This window comes from Coptis chinensis, chromosome 3 (genome assembly GCF_015680905.1).
Source record: "Coptis chinensis isolate HL-2020 chromosome 3, ASM1568090v1, whole genome shotgun sequence".
Taxonomy (NCBI): Eukaryota; Viridiplantae; Streptophyta; class Magnoliopsida; order Ranunculales; family Ranunculaceae; genus Coptis; species Coptis chinensis.
Genome location: NC_141458.1, coordinates 28,915,483 through 28,938,548, shown reverse-complemented (window position 1 = coordinate 28,938,548; position 23,066 = coordinate 28,915,483). Strand labels below are relative to the sequence as shown.

The window sequence follows — 23,066 nt, the reverse complement described above, 5'->3', positions numbered from 1 at the left end:
TACATAAGTTATAGGTGTATATTAAAGCCAACCTGATAGTCTTAATTGTGTTCTTGTATATTTTGTGAATGTTAAATGCATTTTTTCTTTTTTCTCCTTATTGAGTTTCCATACAGATTTCTTTCTATTAGGGTCTCATTATCTCCTTATAAACAACAACAGTGATATAAGGGTACCCCTGATATAATCACAAACAAAACATATGAACATTAACAGTTACTGTGATGACACTCAAGCACAATGAACCGGCCGTTTCACAAACAACAAAATACCATTACATCGATTCAAGCCCAAACCTATACAGTGAAACATACTTCCAAAACTCTATAAGGTGATATGTAAAGTGGAAGTGGGATTTCAAAGGAAACCCAAGTTGCTGACGGCACATGTAAATATCGCTTATGGTGACATACACAGAGTCTTCATTGCTAAAACCTGGAGGAACCGCGACTGAAAAGGCAATCCAAGCTCACCACAATGACTGCTCAGTTATCTTCTTCTACTTTTGAATTATGCCTTGAATCATATTCAAGTAGTCAATTTTTTCATGGATCTAGAAAGGGACTTGTTCATCAAGTACATCATACAAAAACTCAATTTCATGCACTTGGACAAACCTTCCACAAGACACATGAATCCTTCTAAGAAAATATACACATCAAACACTCTCAATTTCACCTTACCTATTACATACTTCTTCACTCCATGCAAAAAGACCAAAATCAAAATGGAAATAGTAAACATATATAACTATGGAAACCTTAAAAAAACTCTATACACTACTACGTAAAAGCAAACCTAAGTTGCTGACGGTACATGTAAGTGTTGCTTATGGTGGCATCCACAGAGTTTTCATTGCTAAAACCTGGCGGAACCGCGACTGAAAAGGCAATCCAAGCTCACCACAATGACTGCTCAATTGTTTTCTTCTGCTTTTGAATCATGCCTTGAATCATATTTAAGTAGTCAATTTTTTCATAGATCTAGAAAGGGACTTGTTCATCAATTACATCATATAAAAACTCAATTTCATACGCTTGGACAAACTTTCCACAAGACACATGAATCCTTCTAAGAAAATATACACATCAAACACTCTCAATTTCACCTCACATGTTACATACTTCTTCACTCCATGCAAAAACAATGAAATCAACATGTAAATAGTAAACACAACTATGGAAACCTTAAAAAAACTCTATACACTACTACGTAAAAACAAACCCAAGTTGCTGATGGTACATGTAAGTGTCGCTTATGGTGGCATCCATAGAGTCTTCTTTGCTAAAACTTGGCGGAACCGCAACTGAAAAGGCAATCTAATCTCCCCACAATGACTGCTCTGTTGTTTTCTTCTGCTTTTGAAGCATGCCTTGAATCATATTCAAGTAGTCAACTTTTTCATGGATCTAGAAAGGGACTTGTTCACCAAGTACATCATACAAAAACTCAATTTCATGCGCTTGGACAAACCTTCCACAAGACACATGAATCCTTCTAAGAAAATATACACATCAAACACTCTCAATTTCACCTCACCTGTTACATATTTCTTCACTCCATGCAAAAAGAACAAAATCGATCAATATGGAAATAGTAAACACAACTATGGAAACCTTAAAAAAACTCTATACACTACTACGTAAAAACAAACCCAAGTTCCTGACGGTACATGTCAGTGTCGCTTATGGTGGCATCCAAAGAGTCTTCATTGCTAAAACCTAGCGGAACCGCGACTGAAAAGGCAATCCAAGCTCACCACAATGATTGCTCAGCTATCTTCTTTTGCTTTTGAATCATATTCAAATAGTCAATTTTTTCATCGATCTAGAAAGGGACTTGTTCATCAAGTACATCATACAAAAACTCAATTTCATGCGCTTGGACAAACCTTCCACAAGACACATGAATCCTTCTAAGAAAATATACACATCAAACACTCTCAATTTCACCTCACCTGTTACATACTTCTTCACTCTATGCAAAAAGAACAAAATCAATATGGAAATAGTAAACACAACTATGGAAACATTAAAAAAACTATATACACTCATACGTAAAAACAAACCCAAGTTGCTAACGGTACATGTAAGTGTCGCTTATGGTGGCATCCATAGAGTCTTATTTATTTGCTAAAACTTGGTGGAACCGCGACTTAAAAGGCAATCCAAGCTCCCCACAATGACTGCTCAGTTGTTTTCTTCTGCTTTTGAATCATGCCTTGAATCATATTCAAGTAGTCAATTTTTTCATTGATCTAGAAAGGGACTTTGTTCATCAAGTACATCATACAAAAACTCAATTTCATGCGCTTGGACAAACCTTCCACAAGACATTTGAATCCTTCTAAGAAAATATACACATCAAACACTCTCAATTTCACCTCACCTGTTACATACTTCTTCACTCTATGCAAAAAGAACAAAATCAATATGGAAATAGTAAACACAATTATGGAAATCTTAAAAAAACTCTATACACTACTACGTAAAAACAAACCCAAGTTGCTGATGGTACATGTAAGTGTCGCTTATGGTGGCATCCATAGAGTCTTCTTTGCTAAAACTTGGCGAAACCGCGACTGAAAAGGCAATCCAAGCTCCCCACAATGACTGCTCAATTGTTTTCTTCTGCTTTTGAATCATGCCTTGAATCATATTCAAGTAGTCAATTTTTTCATGGATCTAGAAAGGGACTTGTTCATCAAGTACATCATACAAAAACTCAATTTCATGCGCTTAGACAAACCTTCCACAAGACACATGAATCCTTCTAAGAAAATATACACATCAAACACTCTCAATTTCACCTCACCTGTTACATATTTCTTAACTCCATGCAAAAAGAACAAAATCAATATGGAAATAGTAAACACAACTATGGAAACCTTAAAAAAACTTTATACACTACTACGTAAAAACAAACCCAAGCTGCTGATGGTACATGTAAGTGTCGCTTATGGTGGCATCCAAAGAGTCTTCATTACTAAAACCTGGCGGAACCACGACTGAAAAGGCAATCCAAGCTCACCACAATGATTGCTCAATTATCTTATTTTGCTTTTGAATCATATTCAAATAGTCAATTTTTTCATCGATCTAGAAAGGGACTTGTTCATCAAGTACATCATACAAAAACTCAACTTCATGTGCTTGGACAAACCTTCCACAAGACACATGAATCCTTCTAAGAAAATATACACATCAAACACTCTCATTTTTACCTCACCTGTTACATACTTTTTCCATTCACTCCATGCAAAAAGAACTAAATCAATATGGAAATAGTAAACACAACTATGGAAACCTTAAAAAAACTCTATACACTACTACGTAAAAACAAACCCAAGTTGCTGACTGTACATGTAAGTGTCGCTTATGGTGACATCCATAGAGTCTTCTTTGCTAAAACTTGGCAGAACCGCGACTGAAAAGGCAATCCAAGCTCCCCACAATGACTGCTCAGTTGTTTTCTTCTGCTTTTGAATCATGCCTTGAATCATATTCAAGTAGTCCATTTTTTTATGGATCTAGAAAGGGACTTGTTCATCAAGTACATCATACAAAAACTTAATTTCATGCGCTTGGACAAACCTTCCACAAGACACATGAATCATTTTAAGAAAATATACACATCAAACACTCTCAATTTCACCTCACCTGTTACATACTTCTTCACTCCATGCAAAAAGAACAAAATCAATATGGAAATAGTAAACACAACTATGGAAACCTTAAAAAAACTCTATAAACCCAAGCTGCTGACGGTACATGTAAGTGTCGCTTATAGTGGCATCCAAAGAGTCTTCATTGCTAAAACCTGGCGGAACCGCGACTGAAAAGGCAATCCAAGCTCACCACAATGATTGCTCAGCTATCTTCTTCTGCTTTTGAATCATATTCAAATAGTCAATTTTTTCATGGATCTAGAAAGGGACTTGTTCATCAAGTACATCATATAAAAACTCAATTTCATGTGCTTGGACAAACCTTCCACAAGACACATGAATCCTTCTAAGAAAATATACACATCAAACACTCTCAATTTCACCTCACCTGTTACATACTTCTTCACTCCATGCAAAAAGAACAAAATCAATATGGAAATAGTAAACACAACTATGGAAACCTTAAAAAAACTCTATACACTACTACGTAAAAACAAATCCAAGCTGCTGACGGTACATGTCAGTGTCGCTTATGGTGTCATCCAAAGAGTCTTCATTGCTAAAACCTGGCGGAACCGCGACTGAAAAGGCAATCCAAGCTCACCACAATGATTGCTCAGCTATCTTCTTTTGCTTTTGAATCATATTAATATGGTCAATTTTTTCATCGTTCTAGAAAGGGACTTGTTCATCAAGTACAATATACAAAAACTCAATTTCATGCGCTTGGACAAATCTTCCACAAGACACATGAATCCTTCTAAGAAAATATACACATCAAACACTCTCAATTTCACCTCACCTGTTACATACTTTTTCACTCCATGCAAAAAGAACAAAATCAATATGGAAATAGTAAACACAACTATGGAAACCTTAAAAAAACTCTATACACTACTACGTAAAAGCAAACCCAAGTTGCTGACGGTACATGTAAGTATTGTTTATGGTGGCATCCACAGAGTCTTCATTGCTAAAACTTGGCAGAACCGCGACTGAAAAGGCAATCCAAGCTCCCCACAATGACTGCTTAATTGTTTTCTTCTGCTTTTGAATCATGCCTTGAATCATATTTAAGTAGTCAATTTTTTCACAGATCTAGAAAGGGACTTGTTCATTAATTACATCATACAAAAACTCAATTTCATACGCTTGGACAAATCTTCCACAAGAAACATGAATCCTTCTAAGAAAATATACACATCAAACACTCTCAATTTCACCTCACATATTATATACTTCTTCACTCCATGCAAAAAAAATAAAATCAACATGTAAATAGTAAACACAACTATGGACACCTTAAAAAAACTCTATACACTACTACGTAAACACAAACCCAAGTTGCTGACGGTACATGTAAGTATCGCTTATGGTGGCATCCATAGAGTCTTCTTTGCTAAAACTTGGCAGAACCGCGACTGAAAAGGCAATCCAAGCTCCCCACAATGACTGCTCAATTGTTTTCTTCTGCTTTTGAATCATGCCTTGAATCATATTCAAGTAGTCAATTTTTTCATGGATCTAGAAAAGGGCTTGTTCATCAAGTACATCATACAAAAACTCAATTTCATGCGCTTGGACAAACCTTCCACAAGACACATGAATCCTTCTAAGAAAATATACACATCAAACACTCTCAATTTCACCTCACCTGTTACATACTTCTTCACTCCATGCAAAAAGAACAAAATCAATATGGAAATAGTAAACACAACTATGGAAATCTTAAAAAAACTCTATACACTACTACGTAAAAACAAACCCAAGTTGTTGACGGTACATGTATGTGTCGCTTATGGTAGCATCCAAAGAGTCTTCATTGCTAAAACATGGCGGAACTGCGATTGAAAAGGCAATCCAAGCTCACCACAATGATTGCTCAGCTATCTTCTTCTGCTTTTGAATCATATTCAAATAGTCAATTTTTTCATCGATCTAGAGAGGGACTTGTTCATCAAGTACATTATACAAAAACTCAATTTCATGCGCTTGACAAATCTTCCACAAGACATATGAATCCTTCTAAGAAAATATACACATCAAACACTCTCAATTTCACCTCACCTTTTACATACTTCTTCACTCCATGCAAAAAAACAAAATTAATATGGGAATAGTAAACACAACCATGGAAACTTTAAAAAAACTCTATACCGTACTACTACGTAAAAACAAACCCAAGTTGCTGATGGTACATGTAAGTGTCGCTTATGGTAGCATCCAAAGAGTCTTCATTGCTAAAACCTGGCGGAACTGCGATTGAAAAGGCAATCCAAGCTCACCACAATGATTGCTCAGCTATCTTCTTCTGCTTTTGAATCATATTCAAATAGTCAATTTTTTCATCGATCTAGAAAGGGACTTGTTCATCAAGTACATCATACAAAAACTCAATTTCATGCGCTTAGACAAACCTTCCACAAGACACATGAATCCTTCTAAGAAAATATACACATCAAACACTCTCAATTTTACCTCACCTGTTACATGCTTCTTCACTCCATGCAAAAAGAACAAAATTAATATGGAAATAGTAAACACAACCATGGAAACCTTAAAAAAACTCTATACACTACTACGTAAAAACAAACCCAAGTTGCTGACGGTACATGTAAGTGTCGCTTATGGTGGTATCCAAAGAGTCTTCATTGCTAAAACCTGGCGGAACTGCGACTGAAAAGGCAATCCAAGCTCACCACAATGATTGCTCAGCTATCTTCTTCTGCTTTTGAATCATATTCAAATAGTCAATTTTTTCATCAATCTAGAAAGGTACTTGTTCATCAAGTACATCATACAAAAACTCAATTTCATGGGCTTAGACAAACCTTCCACAAGACCCATGAATCCTTCTAAGAAAATATACACATAAAATACTCTCAATTTCACCTCACCTGTTACATACTTCTTCACTCCATGCAACAAAAAGAAAATCAACATGAAAATAGTAAACACAACTATGGAAACCTTAAAAAACTCTATACACTACTACGTAGAAACAAACCCAAAACGACCTAGAAAGAAACCAACACTGAAGATAACAAACCAAAGTTCAAAGCATATCAATAAATAATGAGAACCGTAGAAGGAAAAGATAATCAATAAGATGAACCTTAGAAAAATCCATTATCAAGATTTGTGTTCTTGTTCTCCATGAAAAACCTTACCAAAATCACGAAGGAGGTGATAACTAAGAAGATGAAGTAAAAAAAGTTATAAGCTTTGGAGGTTTGTAAACACTTTTATAGTTTGGCACAAAAATCGAGGTGAACGTTGTTTCATGTCTGTACAACAAAAACAAGCCAGAAATTGCTGATAGTAGGTTCATAAGTTGCTGGTTCCTGATTCCCACAATAGCTAATGTCTATTTTCATTTTTGCTCGGTTGAAATCCAACGGTCATTAATCGCTGGTACGTATCGCTAAGAGAATCTAACGGATAATTATCACTGTGCATGTCAACATCAGAAGTACAAGAGGAGAGAGAGTGTTGTACAGAAGGGCAAAATGGTCAAAAACCAGTTGAAAAGTTCAAAATTAGAAAGCATGGCCACTTGGAGAACAATGTCGATTTATCATGGCCGATTCAAGCAATTATTCTATTTTTTTCGTCTTCTTAGTAATTTCAGGAAAACTCTAAAATATCGATACGTGACTTGACAAGTTGACATATATATATATATGGAAACCGAAATATCGAAAAATTTCCCAAGCCGACACACCGACTAATTTGTGTTGTACGTTTTTACCCTCGCTATCATTCGCTTTGTTCCAAATATACCCACACTCTCATTCTTTTCACTCTACAAACATAACTGGGTGAATCAATAAAAAAGTGCATTTCATACATCACCTATTTTACTGGTCAGTTTTCCTTATTCCCCTTTTTATCTAATTGAGAACTCTATTAAAATATATAAATATTGTAAGTAAGTTGGAAACCCAACGGCTCAATTCTAGCTAAGTAGCAACAATTTTGAGTGTTTTTGTTTATTATATTGATAATCAACTTTTGGTGTGTTTTATTCTCATCATGAATTGGTGCACTATTGAATCTGATCCTGGTGATACGATACTTCATTTCGTTATTATTAGATCATGTTATCTGTTTGAATATTCATTGTTTATCTTTCTTTTCTAGGTGTGTTTACTCAACTTATACAGCAGGTGAAATTCTTCGAGCCTTTATTTTAACTGATTTGTTTAGTTACTCTTCTAGACGCCCATATGTTACATTTTTCATGCCTAAGCAGTGTTGGGTATTTGAATTGGGGGAGAAAGAAAGGAAGTACGGCAGAATTTGGATTCATAAAATGCCTGCTTAATATAATGTTGCCTGTATATGGAATAGAAGCTCTATACAATGTTCTTTCAAGGTACTTCCGTACTACCAAGATAAATTAAGGGCCAATTTTTTAGAAAAAGGGGGTTGGGTGGGTGATCTTTGATGAAGTGGATTCTGTAGCATACAAAATTTCAATGGCCTAATAAAAGAAAAGAAAAATTCAAATTTTATTTCTGAATCACTTTTAGATGTGCAATTTATTTTCAATTAGGGTCCTTTGTTGACCGAAAGGGATCTTGGTTGCTGAGGAAATGGGGTAAAGCTAAATGTTCATGGATGAGTCTTGATGACAGTTCAAACTGGCCTTAAAAGTGCAAAATAATTTTATTCTTTTTAGAGTTTTTTTTCAATTAGCTCATTACTTTTGTCAATAAAACACTTTATGCACAGAAGCCTTTCACACCCATAATGCAGGAGCATGGATATATGCTATCATGATGAACATACAAAGGTCTCTTTTATAATAGGTTTTCAGTAGACTCTGATTCCCCCCTTCTATCTAACGAATAGGACTCATGTTTCCTATTTGGGTTCCATCTAGAATTTCAAGCCATCTTAGTACTTAAAGGCCTTGAACCCTCCTTTATTTTTTATTGTTATCGAATTTAAGAATGAAGGAAAGTTTGTTTGAAGAGTTCTTTGTGGAAGAACCTAGTTTATCTTTGGGTAGCCATTGTAGAAGCTTCTACCAACAATTCTACATCAAATTGGTAACAGATAAATAAAATCTTGGCTAAATTGTGGTGGAGCTTCGTAGAAGAGGTTATTAGTAATTTCAAGTGAGAAAAGGGATGCAAACTTATTTTTAGGGAATCGACTATGAATCCGAAAAAATCGTCAATACTTACTACCATCGCCGCCATGAAAACTTACTGTGATTGATCTGGCAAATCCCCACACCTTCTCTTCTTATATGACTTGGTTACTTATCAAAACAAAAAAAAAAAGATGGGAGTGACATTGAAGTAGCTACCAGTAATTGATCTCAACGTTGCAAAACTCTTACGGCGTAAGTTCAATGTTACGACCAGCATGTCCAAACAAAAAAGATCCTGCTGTGCCACCTGATTACTTTGGATTCCAGTGCACCATCATACTTACTATAGTAGCTGTCCATCCTAGGAAGCACAACTCTTACAACGTGCTTCCTGTTCAGACTTGAGAACATTCAAACCAATAGGCAACATCTGTGTATGCACCATCACCTCTAATTTATCCCCAGAAGATGTTTACACTCTTTTGCAGTAGAATCTATTTAGTAGGTGTTTGTAGGTCCGTCTGGCATATCTTTTTTGTTTGCATATTTTCAATTATTAATTCATTATATAAATTAGACAAAGGAATACAGTGTTAACATTATTTGTGCTTTACGAAAACAACAGATTCGGAGAAATCTCATCATCAACGCGTGACTGGGCTTCATCGTCTGCGCTCCATGTATGTATTTTTTCCTTTAGCTCTTGCCATGTGCTTCTCAAACTTAGTTTGAATGCATTTCTTGTAAAGAAGTTTCTTCTTTATGTATGGGTTCTCTTGAACTTTTTTTTTTATCGGTAAAATGTGATGTGTCTATATATATAATCATAAATCAACTTTGTAGGATGAGATATCCCACTCAGATACAACAAAGGGAAAGACAGACACAATATCGATACTAGAAAAAAGAAAATTACAACTACTAGAGAAAATTAAAGAAAAGGGATGCAATCACGCATGACCGAGCAAGGAACCACATCTGAACATAATATCCCCAAAAGATGTATCTGTCCACTACTCCCAAAACTTTGACCAGAGAAAAATGATTCCCTTGACTGCTACAATCATCTGTGCCATGGTCATTGCACATCAATCAAAGTGTCTCATGTTCCTTTCCAGCCACAAATCCCACATGATAGCAAAAGGTAAGATGCTCCACACTCTGCATCCCTTTGGGGAATGGACACTAAGCACCCAAGAGCTCAACACTCTTGAACTTCTTTTGTCACGTGTTCTCTTAATATACTCCGAAATCTTTTTTATTTTGCATTTTAATGACACCTTGTTTGGTCATTTTATAATTAATGATACCAAACCAAGGTTTCTAGGTGAAATTGCATTTTTTTGTTTAGACAAGAAGTCCTACTTATAGTAGTCATATACACTGATCAAGAAGTATGATGCTGCTTTGTAGAGGTGATTGGTGTTGTTTTATGAGGTTTATTACAACGGTCGTTGTTCTTTTCGTAGCAATCTCTTGAAGTTTTAAACTATTAAAACATGTTAGTACAATCTGTAATTCTACTCATATCTTTAACTCGAATTTCTTTTGATGGTTTTTAACTCTGATTTTTTTGAAGATTTGGGACAAGTGAAAGAGAATGGGTAGAAGCTCAAGTTGAAAATGCTAAGCAACAAGCTATGCTTGCAGCACTGAAGTTCCAAGTAGAGACTCACACTCATCTTGATCTCCATTCTCTTCAGTATTGTACATCTGAATCACATTTTTAATGTATTTCAAGTTAATATTGATATGCCTCGCATTTATTGTATCTCTCCTTTAAGATTCCTTCGCTTATTATAGTTTATTGTAACAGTATCATTCTCTTTTGGAATCCATTTTTCATATTATGCTAAGTCACATCGACACTGATATGCGTGTCGGTGTGCGTCACGGCAACCTATATTAAGTAGGACACTGGGACACAGCTAGTTAAAAAAAAGTATTACTACTCTTTAGATACATAACTAATTATCAAGACCATACAAAGCGCCGCCTTATATATATATATATATATATATATATATATATATATATATATATATATATATATATATATATATATATATATATATATATATATATATATATATATATATATGATGGAGTTGTAAGTATGTCAATAGATTATTTCCTTAGTCTTTTAGGGTATAGAAGAAACCCTAGTTTGAAATCGTATGCACAACGTGTTTGTGTGTCAAGACACATGGAAAATTTTAAGAATGTGAAGTGTCCATGACTCTATGTTACTTAGAGATTGTGTACATGCAGTAGTGACCCTTGGCTACCCCATTCTTGATATAAGAGTGTGCCTGCGGCGCACCCGCAACCCGTGGCTATGACACTAGAGCATTATAGGTGCCTTTGGCATGCCAGATGGCTATGCGTTCATCATATTTCAGTGCGCCTTCTAGCATGTCCATAAACACTCGTGACTTCGGCACATTTGCAAGCCCATAACGCAAATATAGATGTTAGAATTTAGTGTTTGTCACCAGTCTCATTTGAAAAGTCAAGAGCGTTTCAAAAGATGAAATTTTGTCAAAAATGACTTGCGAATTAAAAGTGATAACATTTTGAATTTTATAATCCTAAATCACCCAAAATCTTCTCTCTGAATATCTGCACCTATGCTCTCTTAACACACAAATCACTTATTGCCTAATTTTAGGGTTGGTCATCGAGCTACTCGTGTCGAAAGTACTAGGGTGCTCAAGCTCGGCTTGTGTATCTCTCGAGTCGAGCTCAAATTTTGTTCGAGCTTTATTTCGTACTCAAGCTCGACTCATTGAGTACACGAGTAGCTCAATGAGTCTAGATTCCTATTCTTCTATACTACAAATTTGAATTCGATCATAGGCTCTAGAGTTTGATTTGACTTGTATTATGTATAGGCTCGACTTCAACCACAAACTAGAGATAATTGAGCACAAATAGACTCTAAATTTTACCTCAAGACCAAAATAACTTGCTAAACTCATCTAAATAAAATACTAAAATGCAACTACAATTCACTAATACCACAATAACCACTATCAAACAACTATTTCAAGGTGTGCACATTATAAATACAATCAATATGTGTTGAGTAATTATAATCCAACACACTAACATAAATAATTATCCCAAATAAGTGTTAACATAACTATATAAAGTGCGAACTGCAAGTAGCTCGTGAGCATCTCGAGTTCGAGCTCAAGTTTTAAAATGTACTTAAACTCGACTCATATTATTGAATGAGCGAGTTTGAGTCGAGCCTTCGACAAGGCGAGCTTGAGTTATTCACGAACAGCTCGACTCGATGACCAGCCCTACCTAATTTGTCTTTGTCCTTTCACATGCCATATATTTACACACATTTGATCACCTTTATACGAAGCTTCTGTCATTGATGTGTGATCCGAGGAATAGTCAACCCTCTGTAAGTTGTTCAATTAATATGAAAAGAAAATGCTTTGTGTTTGAATTTTATGTCAATAAAATCTCATAGCGAAGGTACTGTATTGGCTGGCTATCATTTTACTTTTCTGTTTGGGGGTTCCATGGATGCCTTCTTTTGTTGTTTTCAAATGTATATTCTAGCATCTATCTTCATTATCATTATTGATGAAAGAATCATTTATCTATGAATATCTGATGATGCTTTTGTTGCTGCCAAGCAGGAGAAAACATTCTGAATTGGCAGGAGAGCTTTCACATCTATATCGAAAAGTGGATAAAATGTTATCAGAGGTCTGAACTTTTTAATTTTTGTTTACTGTAACATAAATTACCATATAGAGTAGTAAAGCAAATCGTGGCATTATTTTGTCCTTCAATCATACTTAAGCCCATTTTATATACTAAATCTGTATTGTAGATATAGGTTAAATGTGAAATCCTTGTTAGTATTTTCAATGTGTTAGGGTTCAGCTGTATATATTAAACGTTGTAATGTATTGTTGTGATTTCAGCATGTGGAATGTAGTCTTTGAAATTTACATGGTATCAGCACCATGTGTGCTTGATTGATTGGATTGATATATATTCTATCCCATGCAATAGCAGATATCACACAACCTTCTCTTCTCTCTTCAGTTCAGTTAGGTTGATTACAGCATGATTGGATTTTTTTTTTGAACTCCAAGAACTCATTGTTTAACTTGGTTATTGTTTGCGTTTGATATGGCATCGGATAAATATTCATATACTTTGATTGCATGATTGTATCTTTTTTTTGTCAGGTGTTTGGTTGCATCTTTTGTTGGTCAATTGCAGGTACCTTTACTTTGGCAACTTCTCCGATTGCATTTGTTTTGTTTGTATAGTGTGATTGCATACATCCCGTGTTTTTTTATTAGCGGTTACGTATATTTTATCAATTGGCAGTAGCAATAGATCAATCCATTGTGCAGGTTTTATTCTGTGGCCTTAGTTTTAATTGAATTACTATGTTAATGCAAAATAAAAGTGGGATTGATTTTCAGGTGTTAAAAATAATGGTTGTAGAGAGTGTGGGCTTCTTATGATGTTCGTAGTTTTTAGTGTTGGTATATGATGTTTGTTATTCAGTTTTGACGGAAAATGAAGTTTGAAAACGATTTGATGTTTTAAAGTTAGCGTTGGGTGTTTGATGAATTCTTGTTTCAGTTTTCGGTATGGCGAATATTTGTATGATTATGACTAAAGCTAAATCAGTTAAGCGAAGCTTGATAATGTGAATAATTATGATATTTTTGTTGCTACATTTTAATATTTTATATTATCTGTATTTCTATGGTTTGGTATAGCCGTACAGCTGATGAAATCTATGGTCATTACTGTATAATGATTACTTAGATCTTTAAGGTTGCTGACTACCTTCATCTTTGTCTCTCTTCTGATTTTTTTTTCATTTTTTTTGGAAGACAATTCCAAATCTATGTTGGGAGCTTGCTCAACTACAAGACACATATATATTGCAAGGTATCACAACTTATTTTTGATTTTACAGAAAAAGTTTATTCATCTTGACATTACCTGCATATGACTTTTGTTTTGAGCTTGTAGGTGATTACGACTTAAAAGTTATGCGCCAAGAATATTATATTGGTCAACAGAAGGCGGTATGTTTTCCCCCCTTCCAAGTGTATTGTTTTTTTGTTCATTCAGATCCAGTGATTGCAAAGTTACTAAAATATGAAACACATTATTATTGTTTAACGGAAATGTTTAACACATTCTTCTGCATTCAACTCGCTGGTTGGTAAGGAAGCAGTGCTCAATTTCTCAACGCTACCTTACTGAAGGTTAAGAAAAAATACCTGATGTCTATTTGGACTAATTTGATTTGTCCATCTTTTCTCTTTATCGAAGCTTCCGAACTCAGCATATATTTAGCAAAAATGCATTATTTGCTCATTAGATCAAAGTCAAAAAATGTAGAATGTTCTCTTGCTCAGAAATATTGAAGATATTCTTACAAGAAACCACATGTTTTCCTTGCCCATTCTCTTGCTGTCTGTTCATTGCTTCTCATCATTGCTTCATTCACTCAATCATCATTGTCTCAGATGTCTTCTCATCAGTATCTGCTTGAATGTTGTCTTCTTTTTACCAATCAATTGCATGGTCTTTTCAGCATAGCATCTTATTTTAACTGAAGATAAACAAAAAGATGAAAGATTTTATGTAAATGGATTATAACAATGGACTGGTTTTGATTCTTAAGTATTGATGTAATCTGCTTTAGATCAATAATATAAGGATTACCTGTAAAAAACTGCAACTTTAACCTATTAATCTTCTGTTGATGCACTTCACCAGTTTATGAAGTTAGCTTGCCAACTGGAACATAATACAATGCTTGGAGCTTTCTCTTTACTTAAAGTTATTGAATCAGAACTACAAGGCTACTTGTCAGCAGCTAACGGGCGCGTGGTATGTAACCTCCGCTATATTTTTTGCCATGTGATATTGTACTAGTTATGTGTGATTATGTCATTTCTGCTGAGTATAACATTACATTTTACAAACGTTACATGGACACGCCATATTTCAAAAATAATAAGTGTCGGATACATATCCACGTGTCCGGACACACGTGGACACATATTCTGTGTGATATACCTTAGTTTTTTATATTTCGCCGTGTCAGACACTCCGTATCCGTGTCGGATACGGACACACGTGTCCATGTCAATGTAACCTAGCATTTTACCAGTTGTGTTTGTGTGCTTGTTTGTGGAGAGGGGAGTAGAGAGAAGAAAGGGTTTGTCTGTGTCTGCTGCTGGGGTGTGTGTGTGTGTGTTACAAGAAGCCATGGACGGATTCCAAGGTTTTGTCTATAGAATATGCCGCAAGCCATTTTCTGGACTCTGGAGTCACTATTTTCACCATGAATCCATGATACATGTTCATCCATTATCGTTACAACAAACTTCTCCTTCAAACTCAGCTTATTGAAGATCTTATATCATATACTTATCCATCATATTTGTCCCTGATTATAGCTAAATCGAGAACTGATATGTCATAACTATACAGGGGCGCTGCCTGTCACTGATTCAAGCTGCTTCAGATGTACATGAACAAGGAGCAGTTGACGATCGGGATACGTTTCTGCATGGTGTGAGGGACCTGTTAAGCATTCATACAAGTGAGCCAACAATCTGAATTTTCATATTTGCAAGGCCAAGATTTTCTTCAGTTGTGTCTTATGAGCCTGTGTTTTTTATAGATGTCCAGGGTGTATTACCGACATATGTGTCAGCACCTGGTATCGTTCAGCAGATATCTAGCCTTCAGTCAGATTTACTAACTCTTCAATCAGACCTTGGAAATTCACTTCCAGATGACAAAAACAGATGTATCAGTGAGCTGTAAGTACATCTTCATTGTTCAAAATAGAAAAAAATCAAAATTGTCCATTCACTTGTCTCCTGACGTCACCTTTTCCTTTGATTTGATTGACGTACCATCAAATCTTCGATGTTCCTTTACTCACTTGCCTAAAGTGATTATAACTGTGGAGATCTTTTCGCTTTTCATTATATTTGTACTAAATCTTATTTCTTAGTTTGGATGTCACCAAGAGTTTTCCTTTTATTTATTTATTGATGTTTTGTAAGTGATTCAAACAACATAAAGTTGCTTGGCCTAGATTTTGGTTTATGTTATGTGATTTTAATGATTTTTTCTTTGTATCTGTTCAATCTTTAATATCTGCAATTGTCTGTAGGTGTACTCATATCCAAAGTTTGCAAAAACTACTATTTGAATCATCAACAACGGCACAACCAATATTGACTCCTTGGGTAAATACTTCATTAAAAGACTCCTACTACGTTATGTATATGTCTGTTTTGTCTTATAGTTTTACTGTTGCTACTAATTAGCATATGAATCCATGTGTAGACTCAATAGATTTTTTGTGTGCAGCGCTTGAAGTACACATCTTAGATAATTCTCTAGGTGCATATTTCAGTGTTTCATGTGATACATCATATTACATTTGACTGAAATATCCCTCTCCCCCAAAGAAAAGTTATGTCTTTTGTCTCAAAATACCTAGTATATAGATTTCCATTCTCTTCACTAAAGTATATGTTTCCATAGATAACTAGATTAACTGCGAGCAATGGGTGGAGAAGAGGGAGAGATGGGTTTCGGGGGAGAGAGTTGGGTTTGATTGAGAAGGAGTGTTGAGCAAGTGAAGAAGAAGACGGGGGGGGTGGGTGTGTTAAGAAAGTGGTCATATCGCCCCCTTTTGCAAACCAAAACCAAAAACGTTCGCATACGCTCACTGGATTACCAGTTGCCTTTCCCATGTATATCTGCTCTTGAGCATATGTATGAACAGTTAAACACACTAAGATCTCATCGTTAAATTGCTTGTATACCTGCGAGTTTGTGTATTCTTTATAAGCATGTGTTGATGTTTAAACCTTGTTGGTGTTTCTGACACTTTTTTTGATGATTATCCAGCCACTCATGAAAGAGCTAGTTGAGATGGAAAAGGTTAACGCACAACTCTCTGCTGCAGTAGAAGAAGTGACACGTGAGCATCGTGAGAAAGCTGAGGTAAATCATTGTATCTTCTATTCTCCTGTATTATTTTTATTAGCTAGTCTAATTCCTTCATGCTGTTGTAGTCCTTTATGAAGATCAGAAGATCTAAACAAAACATATGGGCTCACTTCGTAAATGAGATAAATCATAAAATAATAGACTGGGTCATCTATGTCCTGCTACAGAGATCATATTTCAGCATACTCATCAGTCCACCACAATAACAAACCATTTGACATGAGCAGTGTGTATTGGTAGATGCTCACGCCATGTAACGTCAAAAGGAGGGTTTGTAGTGAAATGATGAGGGTGCTGCAGTTTGATCTCTGTGGCCGTGCAAAGCTGATCCTTTCTCACTTATTGAGGGTTATATTTACTTGTTTAGCTCTGTTTGGATCTTAAGAAGCACTGCCAAAGGAGAAAAAGTTATCAACAAGATTTCATATTTTATTTAGCTCTAACCAATTAGTATTAATTTTCTTCCTTTTCTAAGGGTCCCGAACTGTTCTTTAGTTGTTGAGAGATTGAAACTTATTGTTATGTTTCGGTTGAAACCCTAAGTTTGGGTGTTGATTTTTTTTTTATTTAATGGTGTTCATCATTGTTCCGCTTCCATAATTGACAAACTTTTAATCACAAAAAAGTATCAGTGTATATGCTTTTGGATTTACGTTTACGTCACAGCAAAAGAACAAGCAACAAATACAACAACTTTGTGGTTGAATATGAGACGTTTATTTTTAATATCAATTACCTTACAATAAGCTCTAAATTACCTTGGTTTTTTGTGTAGATTGTCAAGCATCATCCACATGAGGTAGGGCGAGAGAGAAAGGTTTTTGTTGATTTCTTCTGCAATCCAGAACGTTTAAGGAATCAAGTGAGAGAAAGGCAGCTCGAGTCGAATCTTTGCAAGTTTAGCATTATATATCTGTAGTGCACTACTGCCACCATTTTCGTTGGGGGCTGTTCTACTGTCCAGCCGACAAAATTATTGCAGAGATAGAGATTGACGGTCCACTTCATTTGTCCGAGCAGAAATCTGATTAGAGTTGCCTTCTGCCATCAGAGCATGCTATGAGATATACCAAAGTGAACTCCATTGTAGATTATATAGAAAGCTATTTGAAATTGCCTCCCTGCGTGATATCATTTGTTTGGTGAAAACAACCCGGTTTGTATGTTCATGTAAATTAGTTTTGCAACATGTTTCAACCCAACTCAAGTTTTCAAATGGAGCTCTTTCATTTTGGCGTTCGTGTCATTTAAGTTCGATTGGGTATTGCTTCCGAACATTACTTCTACCAGTGGAGTTTGATTGGGAATTCAAAAGTTTTTTTTTTTTTTTTTTTTTTTTTTTTTTTTCCGATAATCTATTCAAAAGGATTATTTAAGTTAAATAGACCAAGGCCCAAAATATCGCTGAGATTTCTGAAATATTGCCAATTTATCTCCTTTTTGGGTACACGAGACGCTTATTTAAGATATTCATATCTTAAGTTAAATAGACCAAGGCCCAAAATATTGCCGAGAATTTTGAAATATTGCCAATTTATCTCGTTTTTTGGGTACACGAGACGAAAATATTTGATATATCTCCATCGAATATTGAATTTTGTTTTTGTCGATATATATATTGCAATTTCTGATGTATTGATATATATCAACTAATATATCTATATCTTAATATTAAAACTCCCACAAAAAATATTTTTTGAGCTCTATTAAAATTCCACATCATCACCTCCTATTTTCTCCTATTGAAACATAAATTTCTTTCTTATTTATTAGACACTTCTAATTAAAACGGGAATCAATTTCCTATTAAAACATAAATTTCTCCTCTATTAGAAAAAAGAAATTCTAACACTTCTAATTAAAATGATAATTTCTTCCTTATTGAAAAGAAAAAATATAGCATATCTAATTAAAACGAAAATCATTCTCCTATTAAAACGGAAATCATATTTCTAAATTAAGTCAACTATTAAAACGGGGTTAAAAAATGGGTTTATAAAACTTAATTAAAACAATTTGTTAGAAAATTAAAACGGGTTTTTAAAACTTAATTAAAATTATTTGTTATAAAATTACAATAGGTTAACGACTAAAACGGGAATCACGATTTGTTAGAAAATTTCTATATGTATATAGTTATGATTGTTGAACATGTTTTCAAAAGAGCCGGTGCGTATGCACGGGCCTACTTTCTAGTACTATATAAATTGTAACTTTGACTGTTTTTTTATTAATATATCAATGATATTTATGATATAATCGATGATATTTCTAATATAATTGATGTTATTTCCAATATTTTTGTATATATCAACATACAAAACAAAAATTTGACTAGTCAACAAAAAAATGGATATCTTCGATATTTCTGATATATTCGATATATCTTGTTTTTTGGAGTACATGATATATTGTCCAAATTGCATATTTTGGTCTTTGAAATTAGGAGTGTCAACGGTCCCTGGTCCAGTTCTTAGTCTTATAAGAACTAAGAATCATTTAATTTTACGTTTTCAGTTCTGATTCCAGTTCTTTGCGGTTCTTAAAATTGTAGAACCATACCCATAACCATCGGTTTCTAGTTGGTAATCCTCGATTTCGATTTTTCATTTCGGTTATTAAGATATTTACTATTTATACTATTTTTTATTAGTTTTATTAAAAAATATGTACTAAAAACACAAAAATACTGCACGAACAAATGAGTCGTTTTTTAAATATTCATATAAGTAATTATGTCATTCAATAATAAATTAAATAAAATTATATTTTTATATTATTTATAACAATAAATACTATTAAAACTACATATTACACTAATAAATAAAATTTGGTAATATATAAATAAATGTTTTGAGTTTTTATATTAAATATTAAAATAAATGTTCGGTTATGGTTCAGTTTCAGTTTTGGTCTGTTTTTTTTTAAAAAACCATTAAGTTTCGTTCTGGTTCTATATAATCTGGTTTTTTAGTACCCATTTTCAAACGGTTCCTAAAAATAAGAACCAGAACTATGATTTTTTCTACGGTTCCGGGTTAAACGGTACCCATCAACGACCTTCATTTGAAAATTGAAATAGAGAGGTTTCAAATTAAAAACTTGGTAAGTCGAACGCGTTTATGTCCGACAAAATTGTACACTAGCATGAGTCATTAATGAAACCATCAAAACTCATGAGACCAACACGTGACCTAATCTAATCGAACAACCCACTAAATACGCAAGCTAAAAATCAAGATTACTATAAGACAGTTAAACTAGTCCCATCCTCAAAATTCAACTCTTGAAAAACCTCGACTCTCCGAAAACAAAAATGGCATATGTAGATCACGCTTTTTCAATATCCGATGAAGACATAATGATGGAACCGTCTTACATAGTTAACAACCGACCACCCATCAAAGAAATCTCTCTTTCTATCGCTTTACTCGTTGTTGGTACTCTTGGTATTGTCTTGGGCTTTTTCATGGCTTATAATCACATCGGGGGCGACACAACTCACGGTACATAGATTATATATAATATTTCTCTGTCCTATTTATTTCACTTTCTTGATTTGTGTTTTTGTTTTTGTTTTTGGTGTAGGAATATTCTTTGCTGTGTTGGGAGCTATACTGTTTATTCCGGGTTTTTATTATACGAGGATTGCTTACTATGCTTATAAAGGATATAAAGGCTTCTCCTTCTCCAATATTCCACCTGTGTAGTGAGAATTGTAATGAGCTTGCAGCTGGTATTTCTATGTACAAATGTCTTTAAACTTTTGTTTTTGTTTTGAATAATAATGGTGTAGAATAGTTGTTGTATACGTGAATGTGTTATTTTGTTGCTATTAGTAATGTGTTCTTTTGGTGTTTATATATATACATTTTTATATTGATGTTTTGGTTATTTTATTCGGTGGTAAAATCTTTGCCTGAGTACTATGCTTGTATATTGAGTAAGTAAAATGGTTTCATATAGTTATGTTGATATCGCCTATCAAGTAGTTACATGAATACCCGGGAACTTTTCTGAAATGTCCAAGTGATTAATGACTAAGTACTATAGATATGCTGACAGGGTGTAGTAGATGTGGTTAGTTGAGGTATATGTAACTCCATTCTGCAAGACGGACATGAATAAGAATGTAGCATTTGGGTCGTATTGGAGAAGAGACAGCAAAATATGAACCCTTCATAAGCATAAAGGTGACATTTAGGGTATAAGTAATACAAAACCATTCTGTTATATTCCATGACGAAGCAAGGGCTTTGCTGTGTAGTATAGGTTATATACTCAGTGGTGTTAGCCTTGAATAGGTGAAAAGGGTGTGATGTGTGCTTAGGGCAGTCTCATACCTGAATACACAGATTACCCTACTATCTTCAACGTTTTTATTCTTCAAATAGGCTATATAATCAGAATAGACGTATGTTGTTCTTGACATTGAATTTTTGAGCAAACGTTGACTCCTTATTTAGCGATTGGAGCTTTGGGGCTGTTAGGTTGTCGTTAATGTACCCTCTTAAACTCAGGGCTTGGAGATCAACTATGATCATATTCTTATAGTGTACCCAGTCCATTCTACTTTTGAGCGACTGTTTTCTACTTCCACAACTTCATGTAGTCATCGGCCATGTGATCTACCAAAATGTTCTTTGGAATTGGAGATACAGCTATTTCTCTCCGTAATAGTCCAATGGCTAACTGAAGTTCTGAACATGTAGAAAGATCAATTTCCTCTTTGCTGACAGAGCAAGATCCAGAAGAGTGAAATTGAGGTTCTCTTTGCTGGAGTTAGGGACCCTAGTACTAGTAAAGAATGAAATCTGGTAAAATCTCCCTAGCTAGAGATATGAGAAGAAAATATAAGGAATATCCTCCAATTTACTACATTGTGAACACCCTTCTTTGTAATTTACATCAACCTAAAATTGAGCATTCTGAGAATCCCTTTATGCTTTGGTGTGAGCAATGCTGTCAAAGGTGGTGTGGGACTCAAGGGAAATAGTTTTGAGTCAAAAAGGTTGCAGATTGTTGTCATGGGTGTTTTCGAGGTGGCCCAAGGTGCTACTTCAGAGATCTAGTGCGTAAGCCTCTGACAACTAAGGTGTGTGGGGCTGGAAAGTAGCTTGACCATGTATCGTTTTCTATTTTTGGATGAGTAAGATGTATGTCTAACACCCTAATGACCATGTTATATAATGAAATTCTTGTCTTACTGAGAAAAAAAAAAAAAAAAAAGATAGTTCTGATCTCTTGCCCTCTTTGTAAGTTTGTATGGCTATTGGACAGTTAATGTCCCTCACTCTTACTCATAGTTGGTTTCCCTGGTTGATGTGCCTTTCTTTTGATCGTCGTCAGTTGTGTTGGTTTAGCATCTACCTTGTCCAGAGTTCAGAGGAGGTTCTAGCCTTCATGGTACTCATGAGCTTAGTACTCAAAGGATAAGTATATGTTTTCCAGAGTTCAGAGGAGGTTCTAGCCTTCATGGTACTCAAAGGATAAGTATATGTTATCCAGAGTTCAGATGAGGTTCTAGCCTCATGGTACTTGAGTGACCATTCGGAGAAGTGGCATTTGTTTGGTTTTATGAGAGGATTTAGGGCTCGAGAGGAAAGAGAAATATTCCAAGGTAAAGGCAGAGGATATTCGGAATAATTTATAAATCATTTCGATCAATAGCTTTCTTGTTTACCGAAAAAATAATAATCAATAGCTTTTTTTCCTTTTGAGCGAAGATTTGGGAGCAGTTGTGTGATATGACCTAATCTGCTGTCTGAACATGCAAACTGCATCCTTTTATCCTTTGTGTGGATGCTATATAGGTATTGGTTTTCTCCTCTCATCCTACTGTCTGTTGCTCTTACTAATAACTTTTGTATTCTACTTAACAAGTCAGGATACAGTAATGCTAATTCAAACATCCTTTTTACATGCAAGCACTGCAGTTTTGTGCTTTGCGTTTGCAACTTTATCACCTCCGCTGTTGTGTGTGTGCCTGTTTAGTGTTAGCAATGAAAAGCTATTATGCTTTTTATGTTTAAGTACGAGATTATTTTGCTCTGTGAGCGAAATGATCTAAGAAACATCTCCGGACTTGTACTTCATCCCCGGAAACCATTCGGGCATTCATCCTCATTTATACTGGGCTGTGAATGTTGCATTGTAATGTTAGCAACAGCCAACAACAAACACAATTTGATTTCTCTGTTTTGATAAATCATGAGTCCCAGAGATCATTTTTTAGCAGCCCTTGTGAAG

At 34.8% G+C, this 23,066-nt stretch overlaps 1 protein-coding gene and 1 pseudogene across 2 annotated transcripts; both read left to right on the top strand.

The window, feature by feature from the left end:
• The first annotated feature begins 9,316 nt into the window (after nt 1–9,316).
• LOC147509036 (AUGMIN subunit 3-like) lies at nt 9,317–17,842 on the top strand (annotated as a pseudogene). Its single transcript, XR_015218347.1, has 11 exons — nt 9,317–9,451; nt 10,351–10,473; nt 12,434–12,503; nt 13,658–13,715; nt 13,800–13,855; nt 14,556–14,669; nt 15,276–15,387; nt 15,469–15,610; nt 15,970–16,045; nt 16,716–16,811; nt 17,593–17,842. The product of XR_015218347.1 is annotated as an AUGMIN subunit 3-like (transcript).
• Nucleotides 17,843–20,065: 2,223 nt separating this feature from the next.
• Nucleotides 20,066–20,700, top strand: LOC147509035 (uncharacterized). The gene is made up of 2 exons (XM_086601350.1): nt 20,066–20,323; nt 20,406–20,700. Exons 1-2 carry the CDS (start codon nt 20,134–20,136, stop codon nt 20,525–20,527), a joined length of 312 nt encoding a protein of 103 aa, XP_086457476.1. The 5' UTR covers nt 20,066–20,133; the 3' UTR covers nt 20,528–20,700.
• The last annotated feature ends 2,366 nt before the right edge of the window (nt 20,701–23,066 follow it).